This window comes from Trichinella spiralis (assembly GCF_000181795.1).
Source record: "Trichinella spiralis strain ISS 195 chromosome Unknown Scfld4, whole genome shotgun sequence".
NCBI lineage: Eukaryota > Metazoa > Nematoda > Enoplea > Trichinellida > Trichinellidae > Trichinella > Trichinella spiralis.
Window position 1 is genome coordinate 8740116 of NW_003526943.1, and position 26245 is coordinate 8766360.

At 31.9% G+C, this 26245-nt stretch overlaps 8 protein-coding genes across 8 annotated transcripts; 1 reads left to right on the forward strand and 7 right to left on the reverse strand.

Annotated features, from left to right (window-relative positions):
* Positions 1 to 261: 261 nt before the first annotated feature.
* On the reverse strand, positions 262 to 1292 carry Tsp_02105 (conserved hypothetical protein). The gene is made up of 2 exons (XM_003377885.1): positions 1112 to 1292; positions 262 to 491 (listed from the first exon to the last, which is right to left on the reverse strand). Exons 1-2 carry the CDS (start codon positions 1290 to 1292, stop codon positions 262 to 264), a joined length of 411 nt encoding a protein of 136 aa, XP_003377933.1.
* A 1614-nt stretch (positions 1293 to 2906) lies between these two features.
* Tsp_02104 (hypothetical protein) lies at positions 2907 to 3881 on the reverse strand. The gene is made up of 2 exons (XM_003377886.1): positions 3617 to 3881; positions 2907 to 3580 (listed from the first exon to the last, which is right to left on the reverse strand). Exons 1-2 carry the CDS (start codon positions 3879 to 3881, stop codon positions 2907 to 2909), a joined length of 939 nt encoding a protein of 312 aa, XP_003377934.1.
* A 1434-nt stretch (positions 3882 to 5315) lies between these two features.
* Tsp_02103 (conserved hypothetical protein) lies at positions 5316 to 7628 on the reverse strand. The gene is made up of 4 exons (XM_003377887.1): positions 7364 to 7628; positions 6814 to 7312; positions 5806 to 5910; positions 5316 to 5427 (listed from the first exon to the last, which is right to left on the reverse strand). Exons 1-4 carry the CDS (start codon positions 7626 to 7628, stop codon positions 5316 to 5318), a joined length of 981 nt encoding a protein of 326 aa, XP_003377935.1.
* A 3337-nt stretch (positions 7629 to 10965) lies between these two features.
* On the forward strand, positions 10966 to 11703 carry Tsp_02102 (sperm-specific protein). Its single transcript, XM_003377888.1, has 2 exons — positions 10966 to 11379; positions 11503 to 11703. Exons 1-2 carry the CDS (start codon positions 10966 to 10968, stop codon positions 11701 to 11703), a joined length of 615 nt encoding a protein of 204 aa, XP_003377936.1.
* Positions 11704 to 12177: 474 nt separating this feature from the next.
* On the reverse strand, positions 12178 to 15603 carry Tsp_02101 (lipase maturation factor 2). Its single transcript, XM_003377889.1, has 15 exons — positions 15489 to 15603; positions 15042 to 15092; positions 14598 to 14806; positions 14500 to 14528; positions 14238 to 14434; positions 13988 to 14166; positions 13832 to 13911; positions 13589 to 13738; positions 13244 to 13349; positions 13075 to 13190; positions 12890 to 13014; positions 12713 to 12829; positions 12563 to 12659; positions 12389 to 12503; positions 12178 to 12333 (listed from the first exon to the last, which is right to left on the reverse strand). Exons 1-15 carry the CDS (start codon positions 15601 to 15603, stop codon positions 12178 to 12180), a joined length of 1842 nt encoding a protein of 613 aa, XP_003377937.1.
* A 1458-nt stretch (positions 15604 to 17061) lies between these two features.
* On the reverse strand, positions 17062 to 19164 carry Tsp_02100 (putative tetratricopeptide repeat-containing domain protein). The gene is made up of 6 exons (XM_003377890.1): positions 18930 to 19164; positions 18674 to 18843; positions 18250 to 18588; positions 17839 to 18140; positions 17395 to 17769; positions 17062 to 17311 (listed from the first exon to the last, which is right to left on the reverse strand). Exons 1-6 carry the CDS (start codon positions 19162 to 19164, stop codon positions 17062 to 17064), a joined length of 1671 nt encoding a protein of 556 aa, XP_003377938.1.
* Positions 19165 to 22070: 2906 nt separating this feature from the next.
* On the reverse strand, positions 22071 to 23300 carry Tsp_02099 (GTP-binding protein YPT1). Its single transcript, XM_003377891.1, has 2 exons — positions 23016 to 23300; positions 22071 to 22508 (listed from the first exon to the last, which is right to left on the reverse strand). The coding sequence occupies exons 1-2, from the start codon at positions 23298 to 23300 to the stop codon at positions 22071 to 22073; spliced, it is 723 nt and encodes a 240-aa protein (XP_003377939.1).
* A 572-nt stretch (positions 23301 to 23872) lies between these two features.
* On the reverse strand, positions 23873 to 25941 carry Tsp_02098 (putative protein Kr-h2). The gene is made up of 10 exons (XM_003377892.1): positions 25921 to 25941; positions 25497 to 25534; positions 25222 to 25318; positions 25067 to 25191; positions 24829 to 25013; positions 24758 to 24771; positions 24541 to 24651; positions 24379 to 24462; positions 24055 to 24147; positions 23873 to 23956 (listed from the first exon to the last, which is right to left on the reverse strand). The coding sequence occupies exons 1-10, from the start codon at positions 25939 to 25941 to the stop codon at positions 23873 to 23875; spliced, it is 852 nt and encodes a 283-aa protein (XP_003377940.1).
* Positions 25942 to 26245: the final 304 nt, after the last annotated feature.

The window sequence follows — 26245 nt, forward strand, 5'->3', positions numbered from 1 at the left end:
AACTGTTTAAGGAAGAGATAACTGAACAAAGAGATGTTAAATAAGCATGTTTATCTGAGTCATTCATTGTTTCTTTATACGTTGGCAACAGTAAGCCGCGCTCACTATCATGACGTAAGAGAAATTTGTGCAGCGATTAATTATGAGCAAGGTCAAAATTCATCCCACAGGATTTTGTGAAATTTCACTAGATCAACAGAAATATGCATTAAATTTCCCCTAAGCTAGACAAAAGCATTTTCAGTTCAATCTGTGCAGCAGCTACGCTACATCTGAAAAAATTTTCACAGACCCTTGATATAGTCCGAGTGAACCAAATACTTTTTGACATATACCAGAGAAATGAACAAGTACAAAACATACAGTTGTATTGGTGTGTGGAATTTTTACAATGCTACAGACAGACGCTTTTTCAAATGGATTCATTCTGTGACCAAGACAGTGAATCCCATGATACTGTTCACTCTCAACAATGGTGATGAAAATTAGGGCTGCAAATGAAAGATAAATATATGCTTTATGCCTGCCGACGATGATAATTAGCAATGGTCATATTTTGGCAGAACGTATGCAGTGCTAGAGGAAGATAACGCTCACACCCATGATGGAGTGAACTTGAGATGAAAAATAATTTTCTTTGCTTTTAGTTTTGTTTGGTAAAATGTTTTCAAAATCCAACAGATCATCAAAAATTTCTATTTTAAACAGAATTCCAGATTTTACTTTTTTATTTAAATGAAACATAAGAAGAAAAACAACAACTCATGTAAATAGGAGCGAAAGAAAGATTGGAAAGATTAAATTCTTAGCACAAGCCAGAAATATTTTCAGAGAACAGGCAGGCAAAATCAGAAAAGTATTTCGATGCTAACATTCAGCAACCACCACTCCCAGTTTCAGCTGAAAACCACAGCTGTGGACAATTTATCAATTTTACGTTTTCCCTTTGTACTTGAATACCCTTCAACTAGCCTTTATCAGAACAATATCTGACAAACAGAAAAGAACCTTAGGCATAAATTGTATTTAATTGTTAGCTATGAAGGTAATTTATGTGACGCGTTAAAGCAACTGTTGACTGACATTTCTTTAGAACAGTATTTTTGCACACGCATGGATAAATAAAAGTGAAGCATTTCGAAAGCAGAAAGAAAGTGATGAACAGCACCAAGCAGAAAAGTTAAAGCTGCTTCAAATTCTTCGATTTCCATGTCAGCATTTGTGCGCCATTTGTGTGTGATTAATAATCTGTCAACATCAACAAAAGGCGTTGGCGCCACAAAGAATATCATAGGTTGATATTGAAGTGCTGAAAAAATGACAAATGAAAACTAAATGTTGCTGAAGAATGGTATTTAAAATTGAATTCAAAATAAGAGATATATTCGAGATATAATCTATCTAACCGAACTCTTTACTGTACCTTAGTCGCTGGCTCACCGTCTTTCTTGCTCCAACTGAATAAAATTGAATTCTACTTACTAAACTGGTTTTGAATTATCTACAAATAACTCATACAGTCCACTCTTTAGTCATTCTTAAGTTCCATTCTAAACGATATTCAAACAGCTTTGTTTAGCGTCAATTTCTTTGCGCTCTTTTCCTCATCATTGTTTTGAAATTTTTTAGATGACAGAGGCAATAATGATGCAGTTCAGTTATAAAACAAAAGAATTGTCATAAAAATTGGAAAATTGATTATTTATGTCCATATGAGAAAATGTAATGGTGACGCGCCCCATATTTGGGAAAACTTTCATGGAAAAAAATTATCCAATTAATGATCAGAACTGAGCGGCTAATCAAATGCCATACGTTACTCGACCAATAAATAAGTGATGACCGAAGAAAATTCGTTGAAACAGTTAGAAACAACAGGTACTTTATTTTATACATACTGTAATGTTTAATTTTCATTCGTAAGTGTGAATAATATAAAAATTCCATATACAATTTCAATGTATGTTAACTCCTAAATTGTTCATTATGCATAATTTTACTCGAATGAAGCAAAATTTAATTTAATAAAATTTCACCTTTCAAAACTGGAAATAATACGCAGGAGTAACAGTGAAAAAAGAAAAGAATGGTAGTTTTGCTTTTATTTGTAGAGTTGTTGGTGACATTATGCAAAATTGTGCATGTGCATCAGATACATCAGAACTGAAATAACATATATAAAAATGAATAGCACTACTTTGCACTATAGAACTAAGACAACAATTCAGACATTCAAAAAGAAACAGAATGCGGGCCTCAGGTTGCTTAGATGTTATGTAAACTTAAACTTCCAGAGTGAGCGCTGATGACGATTCAGGCTTTGATTTTGCACGAAAAAGAGTTTACTATACATATGCTGATAAGTACTGTTAATTTCATTTATCATTCAGAAATATAGAGAAAGAAGAAATTCGCTGATCTGAAAATGTGATTAAAACGTGATGCAATAAATATTCACTGTGTGATGATATTCGAAAAGTGATAAAAGAGTCCATGATGAGTATTTTAAAAAGTGTATAATTCAAATATGGAAAATGACAAACAAACTATCATCAGGAGTGAAGCGCAACAAAAAATTATATCATTATCATTAGAAGTTTTCATTATCTTACATCGAATGCAAGATCATATCTCATTACAGTTATTTTTATGGAAGAATAAAAAGAACAGCTATATTTAGACTTAATAGAAATAAATCAAAAAGCAGAGTAAAACACTTTTTTAACAAGAATGTAATTATCCAAACTGCATGAATTACTCAACAAATAAATAAGCTAAAAGAATAGTTGAATTTTTACTAAAATTTGACACATTCTATTTTCAAACTACATGCATAACATACATATAAAAACATAATTTGGAAACTTGAAATGTATGTTTCTTTCTATATCATTCATGTTAAACAATCAAACAACTGCAAATAATTCTTTCGGTCTACCAGAAATAGTGCTTTCTTTCAATGAAACGGCATTGCCTTCATTAGATATCTGTGGGTGGCGTTTGAAATTAATTTTTCTTCTTCTGTATGATATCAGAAAAAGAATAATTGATTTCTCTTTCCATAACAAGATTAAAGTAGCCATCAAGTGTGCAAAGGCTGCTTCACACAATGCTACAGTGAAAGGATCAAAAAACGTCATTTCTTGTTGAATAATGCAATAATATGATGCCGTTGTATCTTCATTCTTCAACGCAAGTATTTTTCGAAAATTTCCTTTCGTGAAGCGCGAAACAGCAATTGCACCATCTCTTGTATAAGCAAGAAGCAAAAAATCAACATAAGATGATAAACCGTCGGAATTATTTATAGTAACTGAATTATTAATTGTGTGCTGCAACGGAACCCAAATCCTCTGATGAGCCTTTTTCCAAAACAATGCATAAACAATGTTTATTACAGGAGAAGGAGTTGGAAGATGTGGAACTGGTGACTGCCACTGAATTTCAAGTTTATTCATCTCCTTTAAATTGCAAAGTTTCAGTGGGGCATCAAACTTTCCACTTATTTCTTGATTTCCATTTGCTCGCAAGTCATGATGATAAAAATAGCAAGCCATTCGACAACCTAATAATAACAAGTCTTTAAATTAATACATTAATTCAGCTGAAAACTTACCGGTTAAACATATTCTTGAATCTTCACATATTGAATCCATTATTAGATATTTCTTATAAAATGTTTCACAGTATTTCCAGCAACTCAGGCAATCACTTTGATAGAAACATGATGAATCATTTAAATGATCGCTTTTGAGAGCAAAAGCGTCAACACAAAGTGCACGGCAGGAAAGTACATGATCAGCCAACATCAACTGACTTGTTAATAATCCTTTAAATGCCGTAGCTGACACAAAACTCAATAAAAATATGAAGCACAGCATGGCCATGAAACTTGGATTAGTAGACTATCACTGCAACCAAACAGTAACGTATTATTGTGGTATACTCTATACAAAATACAGTATACTATCAAACCTGAATTTTATGAAATAATTATGTAATCATAATTAAACAACTTATTATTCAATTTTAAATTAATTTTGTATTTTTAATTAAATTTTAATTAATTTGCAATTTAAGTTTAATTTGTATATTTGTTTGTGAAATGCTTAAATTCTTCACATTAATACTTTTTTAACTTTTCCATAGTCAAAGTAGAAACCAAATCGCAATAAGTGAGCTCTTGCAGTCTGTTGTTTGTTGCATGAGTGAATTGGTGCGGCAGCAGAACGCTTAAACTTCAAATACAGCTTCTCAGTTATTTGCTTTGCTGATGCAGCTGGTTTTTCTTATAGCAAAGCCATGCTCTGAATTCATTATATCTTCCTGAACCATTTCCCACAACACAAAACAGTCAGATTGAAGGTTTACATCATACAGCAATTGTCCATCTGTCATGTGAGAATTATACAATATTTCACGAAAGCGCCTCTCTCAGAATATTTGAAATGCTCTCCAATGTTCAATATTTTATCCTATTCATCTGAAAACATATGTAAAATTTAGATCTACACCACAATAATTTGATTTCCAGTATATGAAGAATCATTACGCATTCTTCAAGTATCTTTGAGACATATTAACAACTTCTCAAATTAATATTTTACCTCTTTGCAAAAAACAATTTTCTTAAATATTAATTCATAATAAACACATGGAGAATCAAATATCCATGACTATGAAGTTATTTTTCAACTCATTCTGACAATGAAAATAAGGCAATTGTTAGATTTTATGATGCATCAGATATTTTACAAAAAGGTATCTCATAAATAGACGCGATTAAATTTTTCATGAGAAAAATCGATGACATCCTTTAATTAAGACGCAATGAAATAACATTTTTAACAGATGCTATTATCTTTTCATAAATAATCAGTTTGCTGATTTTCAAATAAATTAGACAGTATCTTAGTTCAGTGGAAAATGCAATTCCTTCATTGAACTATAAAAAAAGAAAAGTGTCCACAATTCAATAAGTGTTGACCCGCAAGCAGTATAAACCACAGCACACAAAAAATCAGAATTTTTTATTCACATAATAAACATGCCAATTTCTGCCAACTCTTATTCCCTTCCTATCTGTCATCTGCTTCAACAATATCCTCTTTCTTTACTTAGCAATTCACGTAGGCTCTTTATTTTACTTGAATTAGTATAGCCAACGAGTAGAGATTTGTGCTCTTCTGTATCAAGATATTGAATTATGGTATATCATTTTATCACTAGTGTTCTACATATAATTTGTCTTACTTAATTTATTAGAATTTTCATCGACTTCCTGCCAGCAACAGCCTAATACTGTGTAGAAACCTCTACTTAGATTGTTCAGTGCCTATTGACAGGCTAATTTGGATGCCCACATGATGCCTCACTTGTCTACCAAATGACTCGAGAGTCGCTGTAAAACCAGTCCCATGTTGCACGCTGCAGTTATTTACCAGCATTTTGAATAAAAGCAACTCATGCTGTATCACTGGATAATCTCTGCATAGGATGCCTGAATTACCAAGTAAAGTGTACTTTCATCTGTAGATTTTTCATTTCCTTTGCACCTGCTATAACCAAAGACATATCAACAATAAACGTTCGATCGTAGAAAATCATAGAAACTTTTAGAAACAAGTACTTTATTTTATACATACTGTAATGTTTAATTTTCATTCGTAAGTGTGAATAATATAAAAATTCCATATACAATTTCAATGTATGTTAACTCCTAAATTGTTCATTATGCATAATTTTACTTGAATGAAGCAAAATTTAATTTAATAAAATTTCACCTTTCAAAACTGGAAATAATACGCAGGAGTAACAGTGAAAAAAGAAAAGAATGGTAGTTTTGCTTTTATTTGTAGAGTTGTTGGTGACATTATGCAAAATTGTGCATGTGCATCAGATACATCAGAACTGAAATAACATATATAAAAATGAATAGCACTACTTTGCACTATAGAACTAAGACAACAATTCAGACATTCAAAAAGAAACTGAATACGGGCCTCAGGTTGTTTAGATGTTATGTAAACTTAAACTTCTAGAGTGAGCGCTGATGACGATTCAGGCTTTGATTTAGCACGAAAAAGAGTTTACTATACATATGCTGATAAGTACTGTTAATTTCATTTATCATTCAGAAATATAGAGAAAGAAGAAATTCGCTGATCTGAAAATGTGATTAAAACGTGATGCAATAAATATTCACTGTGTGATGATATTCGAAAAGTGATAAAAGAGTCCATAATGAGTATTTTAAAAAGTGTATAATTCAAATATGGAAAATGACAAACAAACTATCATCAGGAGTGAAGCGCAACAAAAAATTATATCATTATCATTAGAAGTCTTCATTATCTTACATCGAATGCAAGATCATATCTCATTACAGTTATTTTTATGGAAAAATAAAAAGAACAGCTATATTTAGACTTAATAGAAATAAATCAAAAAGCAGAGTAAAACACTTTTTTAACAAGAAAGTAATTATCCAAACTGCATGAATTACTCAACAAATAAATAAGCTAAAAGAATAGTTGAATTTTTACTAAAATTTGACACATTCTATTTTCAAACTACATGCATAACATACATATAAAAACATAATTTGGAAACTTGAAATGTATGTTTCTTTCTATATCATTCATGTTAAACAATCAAACAACTGCAAATAATTCTTTCGGTCTACCAGAAATAGTGCTTTCTTTCAATGAAACGGCCTTGCCTTCATTAGGTATCTGTGGGTGGCGTTTGAAATTAATTTTTCTTCTTCTGTATGATATCAGAAAAAGAATAATTGATTTCTCTTTCCATAACAAGATTAAAGTAGCCATCAAGTGTGCAAAGGCAGCTTCACACAATGTTACAGTGAAAGGATCAAAAAACGTCATTTCTTGTTGAATAATGCAATAATATGATGCCGTTGTATCTTCATTCTTCAACGCTAGTATTTTTCGAAAATTTCCTTTCGTGAAGCGCGAAACAGCAATTGCACCATCTCTTGTATAAGCAAGAAGCAAAAAATCAACATAAGATGATAAACCGTCGGAATTATTTATAGTAACTGAATTATTAATTGTGTGCTGCAACGGAACCCAAATCCTCTGATGAGCCTTTTTCCAAAACAATGCATAAACAATGTTTATTACAGGAGAAGGAGTTGGAAGATGTGGAACTGGTGACTGCCACTGAATTTCAAGTTTATTCATCTCCTTTAAATTGCAAAGTTTCAGTGGGGCATCAAACTTTCCACTTATTTCTTGATTTCCATTTGCTCGCAAGTCATGATGATAAAAATAGCAAGCCATTCGACAACCTAATAATAACAAGTCTTTAAATTAATACATTAATTCAGCTGAAAACTTACCGGTTAAACATATTCTTGAATCTTCACATATTGAATCCATTATTAGATATTTCTTATAAAATGTTTCACAGTATTTCCAGCAACTCAGGCAATCACTTTGATAGAAACATGATGAATCATTTAAATGATCGCTTTTGAGAGCAAAAGCGTCAACACAAAGTGCACGGCAGGAAAGTACATGATCAGCCAACATCAACTGACTTGTTGATAATCCTTTAAATGCCGTAGCTGACACAAAACTCAATAAAAATATGAAACACAGCATTGCACTGAAACTCTGATTAAGTAACTGAAAGTTCAAAGGATGAGGTAATATTGTGTATTTACTATTGCAGAATACAGTATGCTGACAAACCTAAATTTTGTTAAATAATTCTGTAATTGTAATGCAGGGGATATTTTTTAATTTTGAATTAATTGTAAGTTGTATATATGTTTGTGAAAATCTTTAGTTGTTCAATTGATTATTTAATCAGCGGTTTAGCAGAAACAGTAGAAACTGAATTTTCTTTTATTGTTTCCTACAGAGCGCTTGTCACAGGTGATGCTGAGGTTCAAAGTTCAGTATTTTTGTTCTTTTGACAGTTTTTCTGGTGTTTTAAATCATCATTTATGAGAGTATAGTGATATACAGAAATCAGCATCATTTTTGGTGGTCTCAACGTTTATTCTGATAAACTTACACAGAAAATCAGTCAGCCGTTCAATAGCGTTTCGTGAATGGCAATTATTCTGTGAACCTTTTTGCTGACCAGTGTTCTGTCCATGTAAGAAACCATAAAAGTTATTTTTGTAATGCTGTTCTTAGCATACATTTGTTGAATGAGTTGAGGAGTTTTTGTCCAATGAAAAAAGCATTTTCTAACCAGTTGATATGACTCCTCCTTGCTGACATGCACGCAGCACTGCTTTATGTTTTGTATTTACAGGCAATTGCGCTTGCATGACCGCTCTTTTGAGGCTTAAGAACATTGCTATCGATATGTTCCCTTGTAGCCGACTTCGTCCCACGCTAAGTTCTGTGCGCTTCGCCATGGGATTTGATTTTACACGTGAAAAAATAAGTATTGGATAATAATAAGCAATAAGCAATGGTATCGAATGGATATTAGATAATTTAATTGTATCAATCGATGTTGGTAATTTTGTTTGGCTTTTTCACATCACTATATACTGAAGCGTTTTACAAATGTTATATGTCTACAAAAGATTGTTTTAAAAACAATTCTCTTGTAATTATAAAACATTTTCGCACCTTTCATGTTTAGTTTTGCAATTCCAGAGTACCTTCTGTTTCACCATAAAAGCCATGGACTAAAGACAAGTACCTGTTTGTGATTGTTATTTTATTCTGTTGTTGCTTCTTGTTATGTTGTTCAGTTATCGAAGCGTGTCACTGCTTCTAACTAAATTATTAAACACTCATTCTTCAAAAATAAATTCAACTTATTGTAAAATGAATCAGTTCATTCATTATGTTACTACTCCACCCCACAACTTTGCATGTGCAGAACTATTTCAAAATCACTATTCTTCCTCATAGAATGATGTCATAGCTCCTTCTGATTCATTATAGATTCTGATTATTTCATTAAGAATATTCAATTTCAGAAAAATTGTAAGCTACTCTGATTTTACCTGCTCCCATTTTCCCAGAACCGCCTCTTTTGTATGATTGGCTGTTCACTCATAGCTTGTACGGCATTTGATCAGTAATTAGTGATTGCCTTTTGCTATTTTATTAGTTTTTCAGTTTTGATCAGTATTCGAACCATTTTACTATGTCAGAAATTGATAAATAAAAAATAAGCATAAGTCTATCACAAAATATCGATCAAACACCGTACAGCCAATCAGAAAAATGAGGTCAAATTTTAGGGGTGAAATCAGAATAAACCTAAGTGGTCATGTAACCATTGTCGTTTACATAATATAGGGTAGAAAACTGAAATGCTGATAATTAAATTGATAAATCTCAGGTATTGCAGATGAATGTTATATTAGGCGTCAAATTAATCTGATGATGATAGACATATCTGCACATATAGCAGCTGTTTGACCGTGACTTACTAATCTTTTGCAGCAGATCAGTTGTATTTGAACACATAAACATAATTATTTGCCAGTATAAATACTACATATAGTATGAAAATAATTTACATGCACATGAAAAAGTATAGAAAATGTTTTTTTGTTTCTCATACTGGCATTGATACACAAAAAGATAGAAATACAGTAATTCTAATTTAGGTACAAAATCTGCTTCTGATTTCAATAACAGATATTATTGTATCTTAAATTTTATAAAACAAAAAAATCCTAAATCTTGAATAAAAATAAAAATCTTTGCTGTATCACCATGAAAATTTCATTTATTGAAAATTGAATCAAAATGTATTTTTATTTAAAAGTTTTTATCTTTCAAAACGAATTTGCATTTACCTTAATTTATTTTAACAATTTACGTTTTCTCATTAAAAATTATCATTTTGCTCATTTTCAAATATAAATTTATTCAGAGTGATTTACTATTAGCAATATTACGTCTATCTACAGACGCATTTGGTTGCAACACAGCAACAAATCATAATATACGTGTCTTATTTCACATAAAATTGTAACAGAAATCATATATTAATTAGTTTCAAACTTCTTTAATTTTATCTTACTGTAGTTGTTTATATACTTGAATTGTTTTATATTATTACCACACGTGTAATGTTACATCGAAAAATGTAAATGTTGTGTTTCATCTCAAAGAGACGTGAATTACTCCCTTGTAATTCTTTCACTTTCTGCATAATACAATAATTTTTATGGTTAAAAAATATTTTAATACAGTATTACATTATTATATATTGTAACATATGATAATTATATTTCCTTTCAAAATAAGCAAGAATTTACTTGTTAAAATAGGAAATTTTTTAAAATGACTGAATTTAAAAGCAATAAACTGCGTTTACATGTTTATGAATCATAGAAAAATAATTTTAGACCAATCATAGAATAAAACCAATTAAAGTCTTGCCAGATAAGTTTACAAGAGTACCATTTCATCTTGAATTTTTTATTACACATTTCCTTGTTTTCATAGTACTGCTGTTTTATGCTAGATTTCAAATTGATTTCAAACTTCATTGTTAAAGATTTTAGAAAATAAAAATTTTTCACTAAAGTACTGAATGAATTTAGTAACAGGTAGGTTTATCAAATAGCCAATAAAATTCAGCCCCCAATCAGATACGACTTTCCAAAAAAGGCGTTACGATACTCAGAGTACGTGACTATCATTAAATATACATTTATATACATAAATTATAATTATTAATATTTAAAGTAAATGTATCTGTAAAATATTGCAAATTGATAATTGTATAAACGTTATAAAATTCTTAATACGTATTAACTTATATTTTGTTTTTTCTTGAATTTTTTTTGAAAATAACTAGGCTATAGTATGCTCCTTTAAAATTACTTGAAAATCATTTTACCTGTATTTTAAAGCTGCGTCACATTAAAATCCTTCTGAGTATTTAAGCAGTGGTTTTTCGATTGCTTGTCATTTTGAGCAAAATTCTTTTGCTGTGCTGCGGTCTGAAATGTCGGAACGAAGTGAAATTTCTGCTTCCCCTGTGGTCTTGGAATTCGTGTACCCGGCCAAGGATATTCAACGGGCTGTGGTACAAGTCAAGAATGAAAGTGATCATCGCTTGGCTTTGAAGATCAAGACTACCAACAACACCTGCTTCAAGGTTAGTTTTGTGTATGCGGTGCTTGACCCACGAGGAGAGAAAAAGCTCACCGTCGGGTGCGCACCAATTCCAGAAAACTTCAACGGTATTAGGGATGACAAAGTGGTGGTGTGCTACACAGAAATTCCAGATGGAGAAGTTGACGTTAGGGAGTTTTGGAAAACTGCGCCGCCTTTGAAAGCCATACGATTGCCGGTCATGTACAGGGCTCAAGGTGAACCGTCTGCTGAACAAGCGGCTGAAAAACCGAGTGAAGAAAAAGTTGAGGCGAAGAAGGAAGAAGCCCGGGCAGATGAACCTGAAGTGAAACCGAAGGAAAAAGAACCAGCTGCTGAACCTGAAGTGAAACCGAAGGAAGAAGCTCCAGCAGCTGAATCTGAAGAGAAGCCTAAGGAGGGAACTGAAGGAAAAGTTCAGGAAGGGGCCGTACCAAGTGCTGACAGTGAAGAAAAGCAGGTCGGAGGTGCGGCGACTGATTCTGAAGACAATGCGAATGCTGATCAGCCAGAAGCGAAGTCCAAAGAAGAAGAATCTGACAATAAGTCAGATTCATCGGATAGCAACGCTCCTGGTGACGAAGAATAAAGTTTCAACTGAACCTATTTGTTACTGATCGTGACATTGTCACAATTGATCACCTATGAATTAACTTATTTAACTTAGTTTTATAAATTATATAATTCTCAAATTATTCTCAAATTGTGCATGTTTGTACTTGCTCTGGTTCTTGGGGTTCTCTATTGGTTATGGTTTTTCATTGTCACAAATTACATTATTGCTATTATTTTAATTTTCATCACACTGTGTCACAAACAGTTGTCAAATGATGATGATACATGATAGTAAAAATAACCATTCATCAATAAATTTTTTTCAAAATTATCAAAATATAATTTTCATAAAACTCTATAATACTAACTGTATAATTTACTAAATAAAACAAATCCAGTTATCAGTCATTCACCTTCACCAAATTGCTCTACATGTCTGAAGTGCCATGTATACAATTAAACAGATAAAATTAACAGAAACTAAAAAACAATAACTTTTTCATGTTATTTAAATACTGCCAATCGCTTTTGGAAGCAAAAATATGGGAATATATACTGCAACGGTAACTGCATGTACGAACTGAACACCTGTCAACTTTGAGCTATAATTTCGTAACATCTTCAACATATTATGGATCCAAGTTTGTCGTTCTTCTGAATTTGGCTGAAAACTTATGAAATGAGTAAAACCTCTCACATAAACAAATAAATATGCAAACCTTCAAAACAATATAATTCCTTTTTTTCAAATATCCAATCAAACCTTCGTCATCTGCCGTATACGCAGGTAAGTATTCTCCGAGCTTGCTGCGAGTCCACCAGTCTTTTACGCGTCTATACAAATAACAAATACAAATCAATTACTACAGTAATTAATAAATGTTGAAATTCACCTTTTTGGATCATAAGCCGTAAAATTATATCTATACATCGATGCCCGAACATATTTTGGTGTTTTAGTAAATGATTGTGCATCCATAAGATCCAGCACTGAAATAAAATATCCAATTAATATTTTCTTAAAAAATGTTTTTTCATGATACCAGCTTTAGAATTTGTTAGCAAACGGTAAACAAAACTTATAAACCAAGGAGATTCGTCAGGCTTTTCTGTCAAAGCGGCAAACCACATCTGCCAGTCAAGGCGAGGTTGGTGAGGAACTGGAATAAAACAATAGCAAACCGAGAGAAAAAAAACTACGCAACTTCAAATCAACCTACTGTTCAGTATCGGTGCTTCGTCTACGGGACCCACTTTATATAAGAAATTATATTCAACCCAAGAACCATTCATTGCGTTCGACCCTTCGACAATTAATTCCGGTCGCCCTTCAACTCCTGTCATGCTGAAAAATAAAACAAAATCACTAAAAATACAAATCAACCAAAATATGAAATAATCAAACCTGGAAAACAATCCATATGAGCTGCTAATTTTGTACTTTTCCAACATTTGATGAGTTTTCTTCAAATGTGTTGGATACATATCATACATGTTGCGATCAATGTAAGAAAACGGCACCTAACAAAATCGTCCAATCAAGAACTAAGCATCGTTCAAAAATTATTACTTACCAAACTAATTGCAAAGGCTGACGATGCAACCAAGCACATCACAACACACTGAACTGCATAATAGAGTCGTCTTTTCACGCTAACATGTTTAAAATCTGCCCAGCATCTGAATGGAAATTTAAAAGAAATTACCAAAATTTCCATTTTTATGTTATGAAAAGGTGACCGAAAAAAGCACACCTCACAAACGCTGCATAGATCTCGGAAAAAAACATCGAAATACCATAGAAACATACAAAAGGTAGCCAGTAGGATAAGTTAGAATGAAATTTCGCTGCTTCGAGTCCTAAAATTTTCCCTCTGTTCACTGTTCCATCTCAAAAAAAGAAAAAATTTTCGACATACTCAATGAAAATTGAATGTCGCCATTTTTGACTTCTCGAACTGAAAACCATAACCAACATACATAACCCAGTAAACCGTATCCAGCAAAGATGAAACACCAACGAAAAAACGGATATTTCCATTTCAAAGTTGCTTTCCATTTGTGTGTACCTAAAAAAACACAAAATGAACTAATTAAATAAAACTGCACTGATAAAAAACATGAAAAACATGCCTATATGACTGAAACTGCATTCAACTAACATAGCCAGGCATATAACAACCGAAAGAATGTTGAAAAAATTGTAATTTCCTGTAAGGCTTATCAACAACATTTGAAGAGTCTGAAACAATGCACAACAGAGTTACAAATAACGGAAATAATAGTCAAATAGAAGAGCAAATGTCAATTCAGCTCACCAAACCATAAAATGCAAATGTTCTAAGGTGTTTAGATGGTGATAACCCAAAAAGTGGAAGAAAAATGAGAATCGTAAATGTGGCTGCCACTGAAAACTGCTTCAACGAATCAGACGCCTGATGTGCATACCATGCTAAATAAGTAGGCAAGCACTGACTTGCAAAATGGTAATGCAAAGCTAAAAGTAAAATCAAAAATTAAATAAAAACTAATCATAAGTAAAATTTAAACATTACTGTTAAATCATACCAGTCAATGACCACCAAGTTTTGTCTTGATTTAACAGTTTCGAAATTCCTGATTGAAACATCAGCCGGAAGGCAAGCCAGCGGAATAGAAACAAAGTCACATTGTCGTGTGGTAACCACTGATTCGGGGATTTACGAACCATACGAAACGGTGCCAATAAAATTGATAAAAATCCCACTTCCAGAAGCAACATATCCCTAAAAATTAACCAACAACAGCAGTCTCGTAATGAAAGATAATCAACTGGCCATATAAATTATACCATTGAAACCACATGAAATCCTGTCCAACCTAAAGTAAAAAATTTTAACATAATTTCTTTAAATTGTACTCTAACTGTACTTTAAATTGTCAACATACCTGAACGCAAGAAAAGTACAAATACCACAGAATAAAATATATTATAGCACTTCGAAGGTACAAGAAATAACAAGACAGCGCTGCGACAATCATGCCCAGCAAAGCAGTCGCTTCCAATGCCTGGCTGGGAGACAAGAAAAGTAAACGCTGGAAGATGTACACAGCAGTTGGTGCTTCATTCAAAAATGCGCAATGCATTATATCTCCCTCTAAAAATACAAAAATGAAACCTAATATTTAACATTTCGAATCAATTTTCATTATTGCAACGTTACTTTATTATCCTTGCTAATGAAAAAAATATTTCGCACTCATCCTAATAAATTCAGCGTTTACGATGTAAACTAATGTTATCACTTAAAAAGACGACGATAGAAAACAAAAAAATAACAGAAATTTGCTTAAAATCGTATAAATCATAAACTTCTACAAAAAAAATCTTACTGCATTTCAAAACCGATCGAACAGGCAGAATTCCTTCGTCGCCATATAAACCTTAAAAACAGAAGATATAAAAATTTGGTCTGAAAAATAAAACAACGAATTCCTCGTCAAACAGAGAAAAGAAATTGATAAATAAAAGAATTCAATTACATTCAAAAATTAATATTCACGTATTTGTAATTTTAAAATCGAAAGAAACTTTTTAACATGTCTAAATTAAATTTTAACCAAAAACTACTACCATCATCAACGACAAAATTTTATAAACTAAATGAATCGTTACGATTTATAAAAAATTACATTAAACAACAAAACATTTGAAAAATAAATTTTACTTGTCACATTTTTTCATTTTTTGATAAATATATTAAAATTTCATCAATTATATTAAAGTATTAGTTATATGAAAAAATTTCTGTTCACTTAAAATCAACTCGAATTACACACAGTTGACATTTACAATCTGCCTACCAGGAACTTGATGATAGAAAGATGCAAATGCCCAAAGAAAAACTGCCGATACCATTCGCAAAATCAGCTCACGAACTCGAAGCGGATGCATTTTCTTGAGGTTAAACTACACAGTCCTTGAATATGTCAAGAAATGTAAAACATAAAAATTTAACACTCTACTTGAAAAATTAGTAATTCATATAGTGTGTAATTGTATACAACAAGGGGCATAAAATTACAAAACTGCAATCAGGAAAAAGAAGAACAATAAAAATAAAATCCCATTCTAGCCAACGTGATAAGTACAGTATGTTAAATTCTCACGATCAACCACCTTCTATGTAAAACGTAGATGTAAAACAGAGCTGTATTGAAATTTCACAATTAAAAATTAAATCAGAAATATAATAAAAATAATATAATCGTTTAAAAACGAGAAAAAGTGCCCAATAATGTTTTTCGACCAAATCGAATGCCATTGAAAACGCTATTGTATAGAAGATTATTTAAAATTTTTAGTAAAACAGTTTCAATATCAGTTCAGTTGTTCAAAAATTTAATTTACTTCCATTTAAATTTATTTACAATTTAACTGTAACTTCAATTTACTATTTCTAACATTTAGATTTAATTGTAAAATTTAATAAAACAACAATATCCAATAAACGGTCAGTTTTTCAAGCAGTGTTATATGGAAATATATGGTCAGTTTCAAGTTGCGTGCTATTTCAATGCTAGTTAAAAATAATAATGCACTTTTTCAAAACGTAAAACATTAATCGTTTATTTTATATTTACATTTTATTGAGTCTCAAGTTGTGTTTATGTGCGCGTTGCTGCATAAGAAATATGCAAGTGAAAATTAGTTTACACTGAAGAAGAAGAAAATGAAAATTTAAGTGTAAATAAAAACTAACAAGAATGATACAATGTGATTTAAGAGATTGAAATTATAATTGTGTACATGCAAATCGTGTATAAACTATAGTGTAATATTACAGTAATAATAACAAGGATTAATTATTATTAATTAGAAATTTAATTATTATTTTGTTTGAAATAATGTATGTTTGCGAATAAAATGTGAAAACGTAATTTAACTTTTCATATTTTATTAAATCTACAATTTTTCTTGCAACATTTTTACTGGTTCGTTTCTATTCATTTTCGAACGTTGTAAAAGCACACTTAATGATGACGTCAGTACACACAGTAGTAAATATATAGATATTTAATATAATAATAAATTAATTAATTACATTTTGTTTTTTATTGTTTTTCTTAATAAAAAATTGAAAAAGTACAGTTTGGAAGTTACTTGATTATTACATATTGAACATCAATCTACTGTAAAAATTAAATGAATAAATTTCGGTTCAGAAAATTCAAATTGGTTTAAAGTATTCGATTTAATGCGTCATTATTCAGATCCAACATTAGACTGCAACATGTTAAAATCAAAACAGTAGAAGAAAGAGTGAAATAGAAATAACAATCCTGAATACGAGCAGCTCATCGATCGATCGGTGGAAGAGATACATCTGAAAATGGACGGCGATCGCTGCTTTCAGTCAACTTTTGTCGAAGCAGCAATAATTTTGGAAAGGCGGGACATTTCTGACCAAAACCTGGCCAATTCAGAACTTTGATCGTCTCTCGTTGAACTTGAAGCGTTTTCGAAACTGTCGTTTTTGGAAAAATTTTCCTTTCCTCCAATTCCTTTGCTATCCTCAGCTGCGAACAGTCCCAACAGTTCATCACATTTAATAAACGAAAGCTTATCACTGACAGGTCCCGTTTCTTCGATCATTTTAGAACTTAAACGAAAAATTAATTCTTCCTCTTTCCATTTGAAATTGCGCTCACACAAGACAATTAAAAATGCTTTCCTTGTACTTACTAATTTCGATATTCGGAAATTTTTCCAAGTTTCCATTTTACTGTACGCATAATTCGAATCAGTTCCGGATGCGACGGGTACACTGACATTGCAGTCGTCAATTTCGCCTCCGCGAGTTCATAATCATAATTTTTTATATAATAATCAGCAAGCGTGCAAATGGCTGGCAAATAGTTCGGTGCCAATTTCAAAGCATGATTCAAAGTTTGCATACCTTGCTGTTCGTGGTTATTATTAAGTAATACTTTTGCGCAAAGTGCAAGTACCGGTGCTGTGCCGCCAAGCGCGTTCATACAGTTGTGCAATGTGCTTTCGGCTTCATTTAAATTTCCATTTTTCAAAAACATGTTCACCAAAGCTTCGTATGCTTCGAATCTTTAATAATCGAACATCCAAGTTAAATCTAATACTAAACTGCAAAAAATCACTGAAAGCTATTCAAACCTGGTCCGATCCATATCCAACGTCTTGCGCAATAATGAAACTGCAGTTTCAGTACTACCTCTTTCACTCATCAAAATACCGTTGATCAGATAACCGTCAACGTGTGGATCAGATGACAAACCCTGAGCCATTTTTGCATAACCGAATGCCAGTTTTCTACTCGACCAAAATTTTGAGCAGTATGCCAAAGCGGCATACGTTTGCACAGACTCTCTGAAGTGGGTGACCAGGTGGTCCAGCACTGCTTCCGCCTCTGAGGTCTTGGAAAGGGATAGCAACAATGAAATGTACCTATCAGCATCCTACAATAATCCATTTTTGGCCATTTTAAAATTAAATATATTCAAAAACAAAAACAGGAACCTCTGGATCGTACGGATCAACGGAAAAGCACTCTTCATAATAACTGACCGCTTCCAACATCAAACCACATTCTCTGCTGACTCGAGCAAGCTGACGCAAAATCAAAGGATTTCCTTTCAACCTAGCAATCGCTTTCTTCAAATGTGCTAAGCCGGTTAATCTATTTCTTGATACAATTTCCAGTTGCGCATCAAACCAATCGTCAAACCACCACGCTCCCAACAAATCTCGAACCGTGTGGCCACTTTCAGAAGTCCAGTCGCTTATAGTCTGCTTCATTTCGTCAGGCGGTATACCCAGATTCAATAGTCGAACCAAAGTATACAATGCATACGGGAATTCAGCTTCAATAAAACAATAAACTTTAAATTCCACGAAAAGAAAATGCTGAATAATTACAGAGGATCTCTTTGTAAATTTTAATAGCTTTGCCAATTTCATTCGTCTTATAATAGCATTCTGCTAAGCGCACAATAATCCTGCCGGAGCGATATCTCGGCGTCAGACGTTCCAATAATACAATCGCATCGTTAAAAGAACCAATTTTCATTAAGCACTTTGCAATTCTTAATTCATCATCGGCACGAGCGTCAGTAACACTCATCGATTCCAGACTTTCCGTTATGCCTACATTGGGAAGAGCTGAAAAAGATTATAATTTTTTAAAAAATGTTTCTGAAAATAAAAATCAAACATTAGCACAACTGAAACAATTTATTTATGTGTACTTTCCAGCTTCTTCAAATCAGGAAGAGATTCGTCGAGAATAACTTTTGCTTTAGGAAAATAACCCTGTTCAAACAATACCAATGCATAACAGTGCATTAAACGATAGCGATCCTCTGCTTGTAAGAAACCTAAGCACACGTCGTCTTTTGTTTTCAAAATGGATGCAAGATAAAGAACATCATCGTACATTTCACGACATGCCATTGCATATAATGCGTCCACTAGTACAGACATTCTCTCTTAAATAAAACCAATTTTACAAGGTCAACATTTTTCGACTTTGGAAAAAATCAGTGTCAAATTTCAAAGAAATAAGAAAATTTTCAATTTGCACAAATTTCACATAAATTACAAATATTCAAAGGCAGAATGCAAATCAAGAATAACAACTAATCACTAGTTAACGCTTTCACCCTAATTTTTAACTGGTGGTTCTAGGACGGCTTTCTACACATTAGTAGATTTGGATAATTCTTCTTACATTTACACAAACTTCAATAAATTCATATTACAATGAAGTTTATCATTGATTCATGGAAAATGCTCTCAAATTCTTTAAAAGTCGATCAAATTAAAAACAAAAATGTTGTATAAAATTAGTGAAAACATTCAGGTTTTATATGAGAAAAAGTTTATACGAGCTTGTAAACAAAAACTGTTCAACCAAAAGAAATTGTTCAATTCAGCACAGCAAACCAATGTGTGTTGTGAATTACTTCAAAAATAACTAAAAGAATTTAAATTAAAATCATTGGTATATAAAAGCGATAAATGCTTATAATAATATTTCAACAATGAATTCCTAATTATGAAATTTGGTAAATGAGCATTAAAGCGCTGCACAGTATGAAAGAAATAAAATAAAGTACAATTACAGTAAATTTTCAAATCAAAAAGTACAGTACATTTTAGATTTTAAAAAATAAAATGAAAAATGGTACAATATATTATTTAACATGTATTTCAAACAGTGTTAAAAATTCCAAAACTGGTTACCGTAAAAAGCATCCTCAACAATTAAGGAAGTTCATCAAACTTAACAGTGTCTTCCTCCATGTAAACTGAATATTGATGCTATTTCATTTGGAAAAATACTTACTGTTTCCACTGTTTATAATTTCTTAGCAACGCAAAGACGAACTGGACTAAAAGTGCACACGACACAGCAAATAAAAATTCTGTTAAGACTATGTTTCTTCTAGACTTATAACTGTTGATATTAAGAGTTAGCCCATTTTATTGACTAAAAAGACAAACAGTGCAAGAGTACAATTAAATAGACTCAATCAAACGGCATGTTCAAAAATAGGGTGCTGAAATCAACGGTCAAATCTGAAAAGCAAAGAAGATCATCATCAACATATAATCCCAGGATGATGCGAAACTCAGCTCCTGGCTCAGACACGTAGATGCAATGATCAGTCTCTGCTCTTCGCAGATCCATGGTGAGCAAGAAGTCGTAAAACCACTTGTTCTAAACCCTTGATGCTTGTTTTAATCCATATAGAGAGCTCGCTACAGCTTGCAAAGTCGTCCAGATCCATTATTACAACACTGGGGTTGATCCATGAAAATCAGTTCATCGATCTTGCCATGAAGAAACGCTGCCTTGACGTCAAATTGCAGGATTTCCAAATCCTCGTCGGTAACAAATCCAAAAAGTCAATTACATGACACTGCAAGGAAGTCAACATCATTTTCTCATCTGTTTAGATCCATCCTTCCTCTTCTCGTCAATAAGGACAAGTCTCTTCGGCAGAGACTCACTGAACTTCACATCCGTCACTTCGTCCACTCGATGCTTCTAGGCGTGTAAACTTTAAAAATATTGTAATTCGATGCGTAGCCAACGAAAACGACTTTCCTAGCTTTTGGAACGAATTTCTTCCGATGCAGATTAGGAAAAGTATATATACATCACAGCTGAACGCCCGTAGATGTTCAATGGGTAGTCGTTTTCCAAACCATTCTTCGTACGGAGTCGTAGAAGTCTCTTTCTGATTTGGAACACGATTCATAAGGTAGGCGACCGTATGTACATACCATATACATACGAGCCCGGAACAAACTTTTACACAAGCTTAACAAGGCTGACTAAGCAAGCATTCTGTACAATCAGTAATAAGTTTCTGCTTGAACGAATCGGAGACAAGTCATCGATTTTCGTGCACAGCTACTCGAAGTATCCATGTGCGACACAAAGTTACTCAGCTGACATCGACTGCGACAGATATCTGAGACTGTGGATAAATCCACACCAACATTCTCAGCGATTTTCCTGAACGACTCGCCGCTGTCCAGCCATTTATTCACTTTCAGTTTTTGCTCTAACCTCAAAACCTTTCCGTTTCTAGTAGTAGACATACCGGGCATAAAAATTCAAAAACCACAGACTGTAAAAGTATTAGTAAAACGCAGGTTGAATTTAATGTTCATAAACAAAAGATTCTAACCAGCAGGCCAAAATGACTTCGGATAATCTGGTGTCAGTGAATGGATAATCAGTGTTCTACTGTAATTATAAAACTATTGAGCCAATTTTAATATACGCAACTATAACAATACTTACACTTTACAATTTGCAATAAGAATTCTGATATTTTTCTAATTTTTCAATGACATCCTTTCGCAATTTCTGCATATCAAAAGCGAAAGTTGCCTATGAATACATGAAAAAAATAAAATAAAAACTGTCGGCTATCACATTATAAAATTAAAAACATATGCTTACTGTACATTAGCATTAAAACATAGACATAAAATAACAAATGCAACATCCCATAATTATTATAATACGCATGCACGTATGTATATGTATTAATAAAGATAACGATTTAAATAAATGTAACGTATAACTTAGCATATAACTGTATGTTTATTAGTTGATATTCATGTCGATGAATAAAAAGCATTTTACAAAAGCTTTTCAATTAAAAAGTGATATTATTTTTAAAAAAATTCGTAGAATACCAAAGGAAAATTTTATTTAATTTTCATTTAAAACAGTTCTCCACCAACTGCAAAGCATAATAGTACACCTTACAGTGCACAAAGAAAACATCACAATCTGCAGGCAAGTACTTGACAAAAACGCTTGCATTACAATTTCTGTTCGCACAACATATTACAAAAACACATAATCAACAGCCGCAATAGCCACCAGAATCTGCACTGATGTTGGTCGACAGACGTACCCTCTCCTCATCTGTAGTGACATGTAAGGATTTATTTTTTTGCAAAATGTGAGCAAGCGTCATAAAAATCGATTCAACATGATTCAATTCTAAATCATCCTGAGCAGATGTTAAGAACAAAGGCATGTCATGTTTATCAGCAAATATCTGAGCTTCTTCGGTTGTCACAACACTTTCTAAATCGCACTTATTTCCTATCAAAATCATCGGAACAGTGCCAAATATATTGTGCTTTTGACATTCTTCAATCCAACGAATTAAATTTCGAAACGATGATATCTGAGAAACGTCATATACAAAAATCACTGCATTTACATTTCTATAATAATGGGCAATCATTGATTGCTGAAATCTTTCTTGACCAGCAGTATCCCAAAACTGAACCTGAAAATCGCACTATTCGTAATATTTAGATAAGAATAGAACAGAAAAGAATTTACTTTTATTTAAAATTAATGTAAAACTCTGTCTCCCACTTCATCAATACTACATGTTGTATAGCAATTTATGTCATATCCAAATTGAAATCGTTTTGTTTTACTCTGTAATGCGTGTATGTAATGAAAGTGCAAAGAAAAAAATTTTTACGTTCATTTTACCTAAAAACTACTATTTCTCAGAAATTGATAAACGTATTTTCCCCAGAAAACAAATGAAAATAAATACATCAAGTAAAGAATTAATAAAAAGAATGCATTCTTCTGCTTGTATTTCCCAAAAAATTGCACTTCAAAATTGTTTTAAAATCATGAAAAAAATTTACAAAGCGAATATTTCGAAAACTTCTCTAAGCTATAGATTTTCTTTCGGCATAAAATGAAAATAAAAGAATTATAATGGAAATGCAAGCCGCAGAAATAGCGGGAACAAAAGATGTATAATAAAGCATACCCGTAACGTTTCACCATCCAAATCAATGATCTTTTCGCGAAAATCGACTCCAATAGTGGGAGTTGAATTCGATGGAAATCTTCCATTACAAAATCGAAAAGTCAAGCAAGTTTTTCCAACCCCAGGATCGCCTAAGACGATTACTTTGAATGTCCGTCGACGATTATGAGCAACAACACGTATTTGTTGTAAAGCTTGATATGGATCTGCTTTCTCTGATTCTTTTAACATCTTTTCCGTCTTGTCACTATCCCTTTTAGGATCTGAAGCTTCCAAAACGGACATCTAATGAGAATACTGAAAATTATCACAGAAAACAAGTTCTAATTTTGACAAATATACTGTAAAGGCAACCTCATTGTCATAATTATAAGCGTACTGTAATTCTGATTATTCATCAATATATGCAAATGTGGGCCCGAAAGTTTTGTTCTATCAAAATGCAGAAAATACGTCATTTTAAATAGAAGCGCAGATGAAAAAATACAACGAGTTTATATTATTTTCTAAATTATATAAACTTATATAATATAATAATATAACTTATATATTGATAATTAATACTTGCTTTTATTTTTGCACTTTATGCAGTAATGCAATGTAATTGCTGCAAAGATGAAGGAAGATAACAGTAGTGACAAAAGACGACAGCTTCTTTTTCAGTGGCAACTTCTCCACTAATTTATAAATATAAATGGTGTCAAAAGGGAAATTTCCATACGTCTCTTCTGCCATTAGCGTGTAAATATAATTTAGGATATTTATGAAATATTTCCATAATTAAATTTTAATGTGAGATCGCTTTATTCAATTTTGTTCGAATGCATTCCATGCCGAGCTTTACATAAACACGTACATTAAATATGTTCAGTAGATGCACAATAGGAAAACGAATCAATTAATCTGATATCGCTTATCATGAAACAATTCAGGACGTTAAACTAAAGAAACAAGCATAATTGCACATACCATCAATTAACAAGACAACATGCACTTCAGAACAACGATATAATAGAATAAACTAAATGATAGCATTTACATGAATATAATTTAAAGCTCCATATTTCAAGATGTACGCTGCAATACTTGAATAATCTTCAAAATTACTCGACGAAAAAGTGACGGACAGCTTCTATGATATGCGATCTTTTCAAAAAATATTCGAAATTCTTGAAAAGCAACTCTAAAATATTCACATTACTATTCGTTCAAAACAATTTAAGAATTAATTCAACTGGACACCACTAAAGCTGTAATATAATGTTGCAAAACAAAAAGAATAAAAACGAAGATAAAAATACTGCAAAAATAACTGTCATTTACGAGTATATTAGGTCAAAATAAGCAATGATTTAATACGTACCTTGTATGTGGGTTTCGATAAGAAAAATACCGCATAACCAAAAACCGGTAGTGAATAAACGGAATAATTAGCTGGCACTTTCCGCTGAAACAAAATTAATTGCAAAGCTGCCAAACAAGAAAAGAAACTTTCTAGTCACTTCAACACTAAGAAAATAAGCACTGGCAATAGCAGTATTTCACAATATGCACTAATGTGCAGCAAAGTTTGCATATATTTCTGTAGAAAATTTTCCAAAAAATGCGACACTTTCAAATGACTGAAGCCAATGCTCTAAATTTTAAAAATTTCATTAGAATATATTGAAAGCATTATAAATAGTAACCTTCAACAATTGCAGAGTGAAATTGGTCCAATGTAGCAGGGCGAAAAGAAAAACTGGAGCAATTCCAACTATAAAAATTTAATTTAGATTAACAAAATTCATAGTAGAAAAACAAATATACATACATGTGATTGGATATACTGTTAGCAACGTCAGAGAAAATAGTAAGTAATGAGAAGCATCTTCTGCAAAAAGACGACGTATAAATCCCATATTAAATTGAACTCTTCCAATTCGCTGTTGCAAGCGCAATGCATTAGTTGCTGCAGCGGATAACAAAGTCTTTTCATAGTAACTTGGTTTTTCTTTTCTAAAAATAAAAAAATTTCAAAAATTTTATAAATTTTACGAAACAAAACATACCCACTGCTAATAACAAACAAAACACCAAAAACGATAGTAATAATTCGCAAAATCCATAATATACTGTCTATACCACGACTCTTCAAGTACACCTTAATTTTTGTCGTACATGAAGCCAATAAGCACTTAGATAATTAAAATGTTTATTTTATTACTAGCAGAGAAACACTGGGCTGAGAACGACTGGATGAAGAGCTCTGTTGAGAGTTTTCGTCTGTGCAGTCAGTTATCTCCACCATTACGTACGCGTCACTTTAATTCACAAAAGCTCTGTAAAACAAAACAAGTAATACGAATAATAATGCGAACCAAAAAGATGAAACAAATGTAAACAGAAATATTTAAGCATAAAAGCAAAATTCAATAACTACATGGTCGCTACAAAGTAAAAAAACTAGCTATTTAGAATTAAATTCCTGAAAAGAAAAACATACACTGATAACCGTTAAAACAAAAAAGATAGCCTTTCTACAAACTTATAAAATGACGAATAAACATTGTGCAATATCACAATCTACCGTACGAACTTCCGGTAAAACCTTATGCACGAATAATTTGAAAAATAGAACAACAAAATTTAAATAATATTTAGATATATTTTACAATTATTGTAAAACATTATATAAAAATAAACAAATGGTGTTTATAATGTATTTTACTTCTTTTTACTTTATTTCACATTGACAATTTTATTAAAGAATATTGTTAAAGAAATATACTAACACAATTCATGAAGCATGAATTAAGATATTAAATTGAAATTTTTGCTATTTAAACTGTAAAAACTTTTATAACACTATATATTTTACATTAAAACTTATATATCATTATGTTATTTAGGTCGACTGATATACTGTAGGTCTTGCCGCGCACATAATTTTACGTTTTATGTTGTGGTGTAAAGTTTTGAACATGATGGATGTTATTTGATAATTTGATTTAAATTTCGGTTATTTTATGCATAATTATTTTATAATCTTTTTTTTCATCCGATATATTTTTGGCAGAAACGAACAACAATTTAGTAAGTGGTTGAATTTTTATCTGAATTTTAAAATCTTTTCTATAGCTTTAGTTCATTGAAGTTAAAATGGTTGTAATACTCCGGTTTAAATAAAATATGATTCTGAAAATTTTAAACTTTTTTTGTAAACTAATTATGTTTAAGTGTTGATTAAA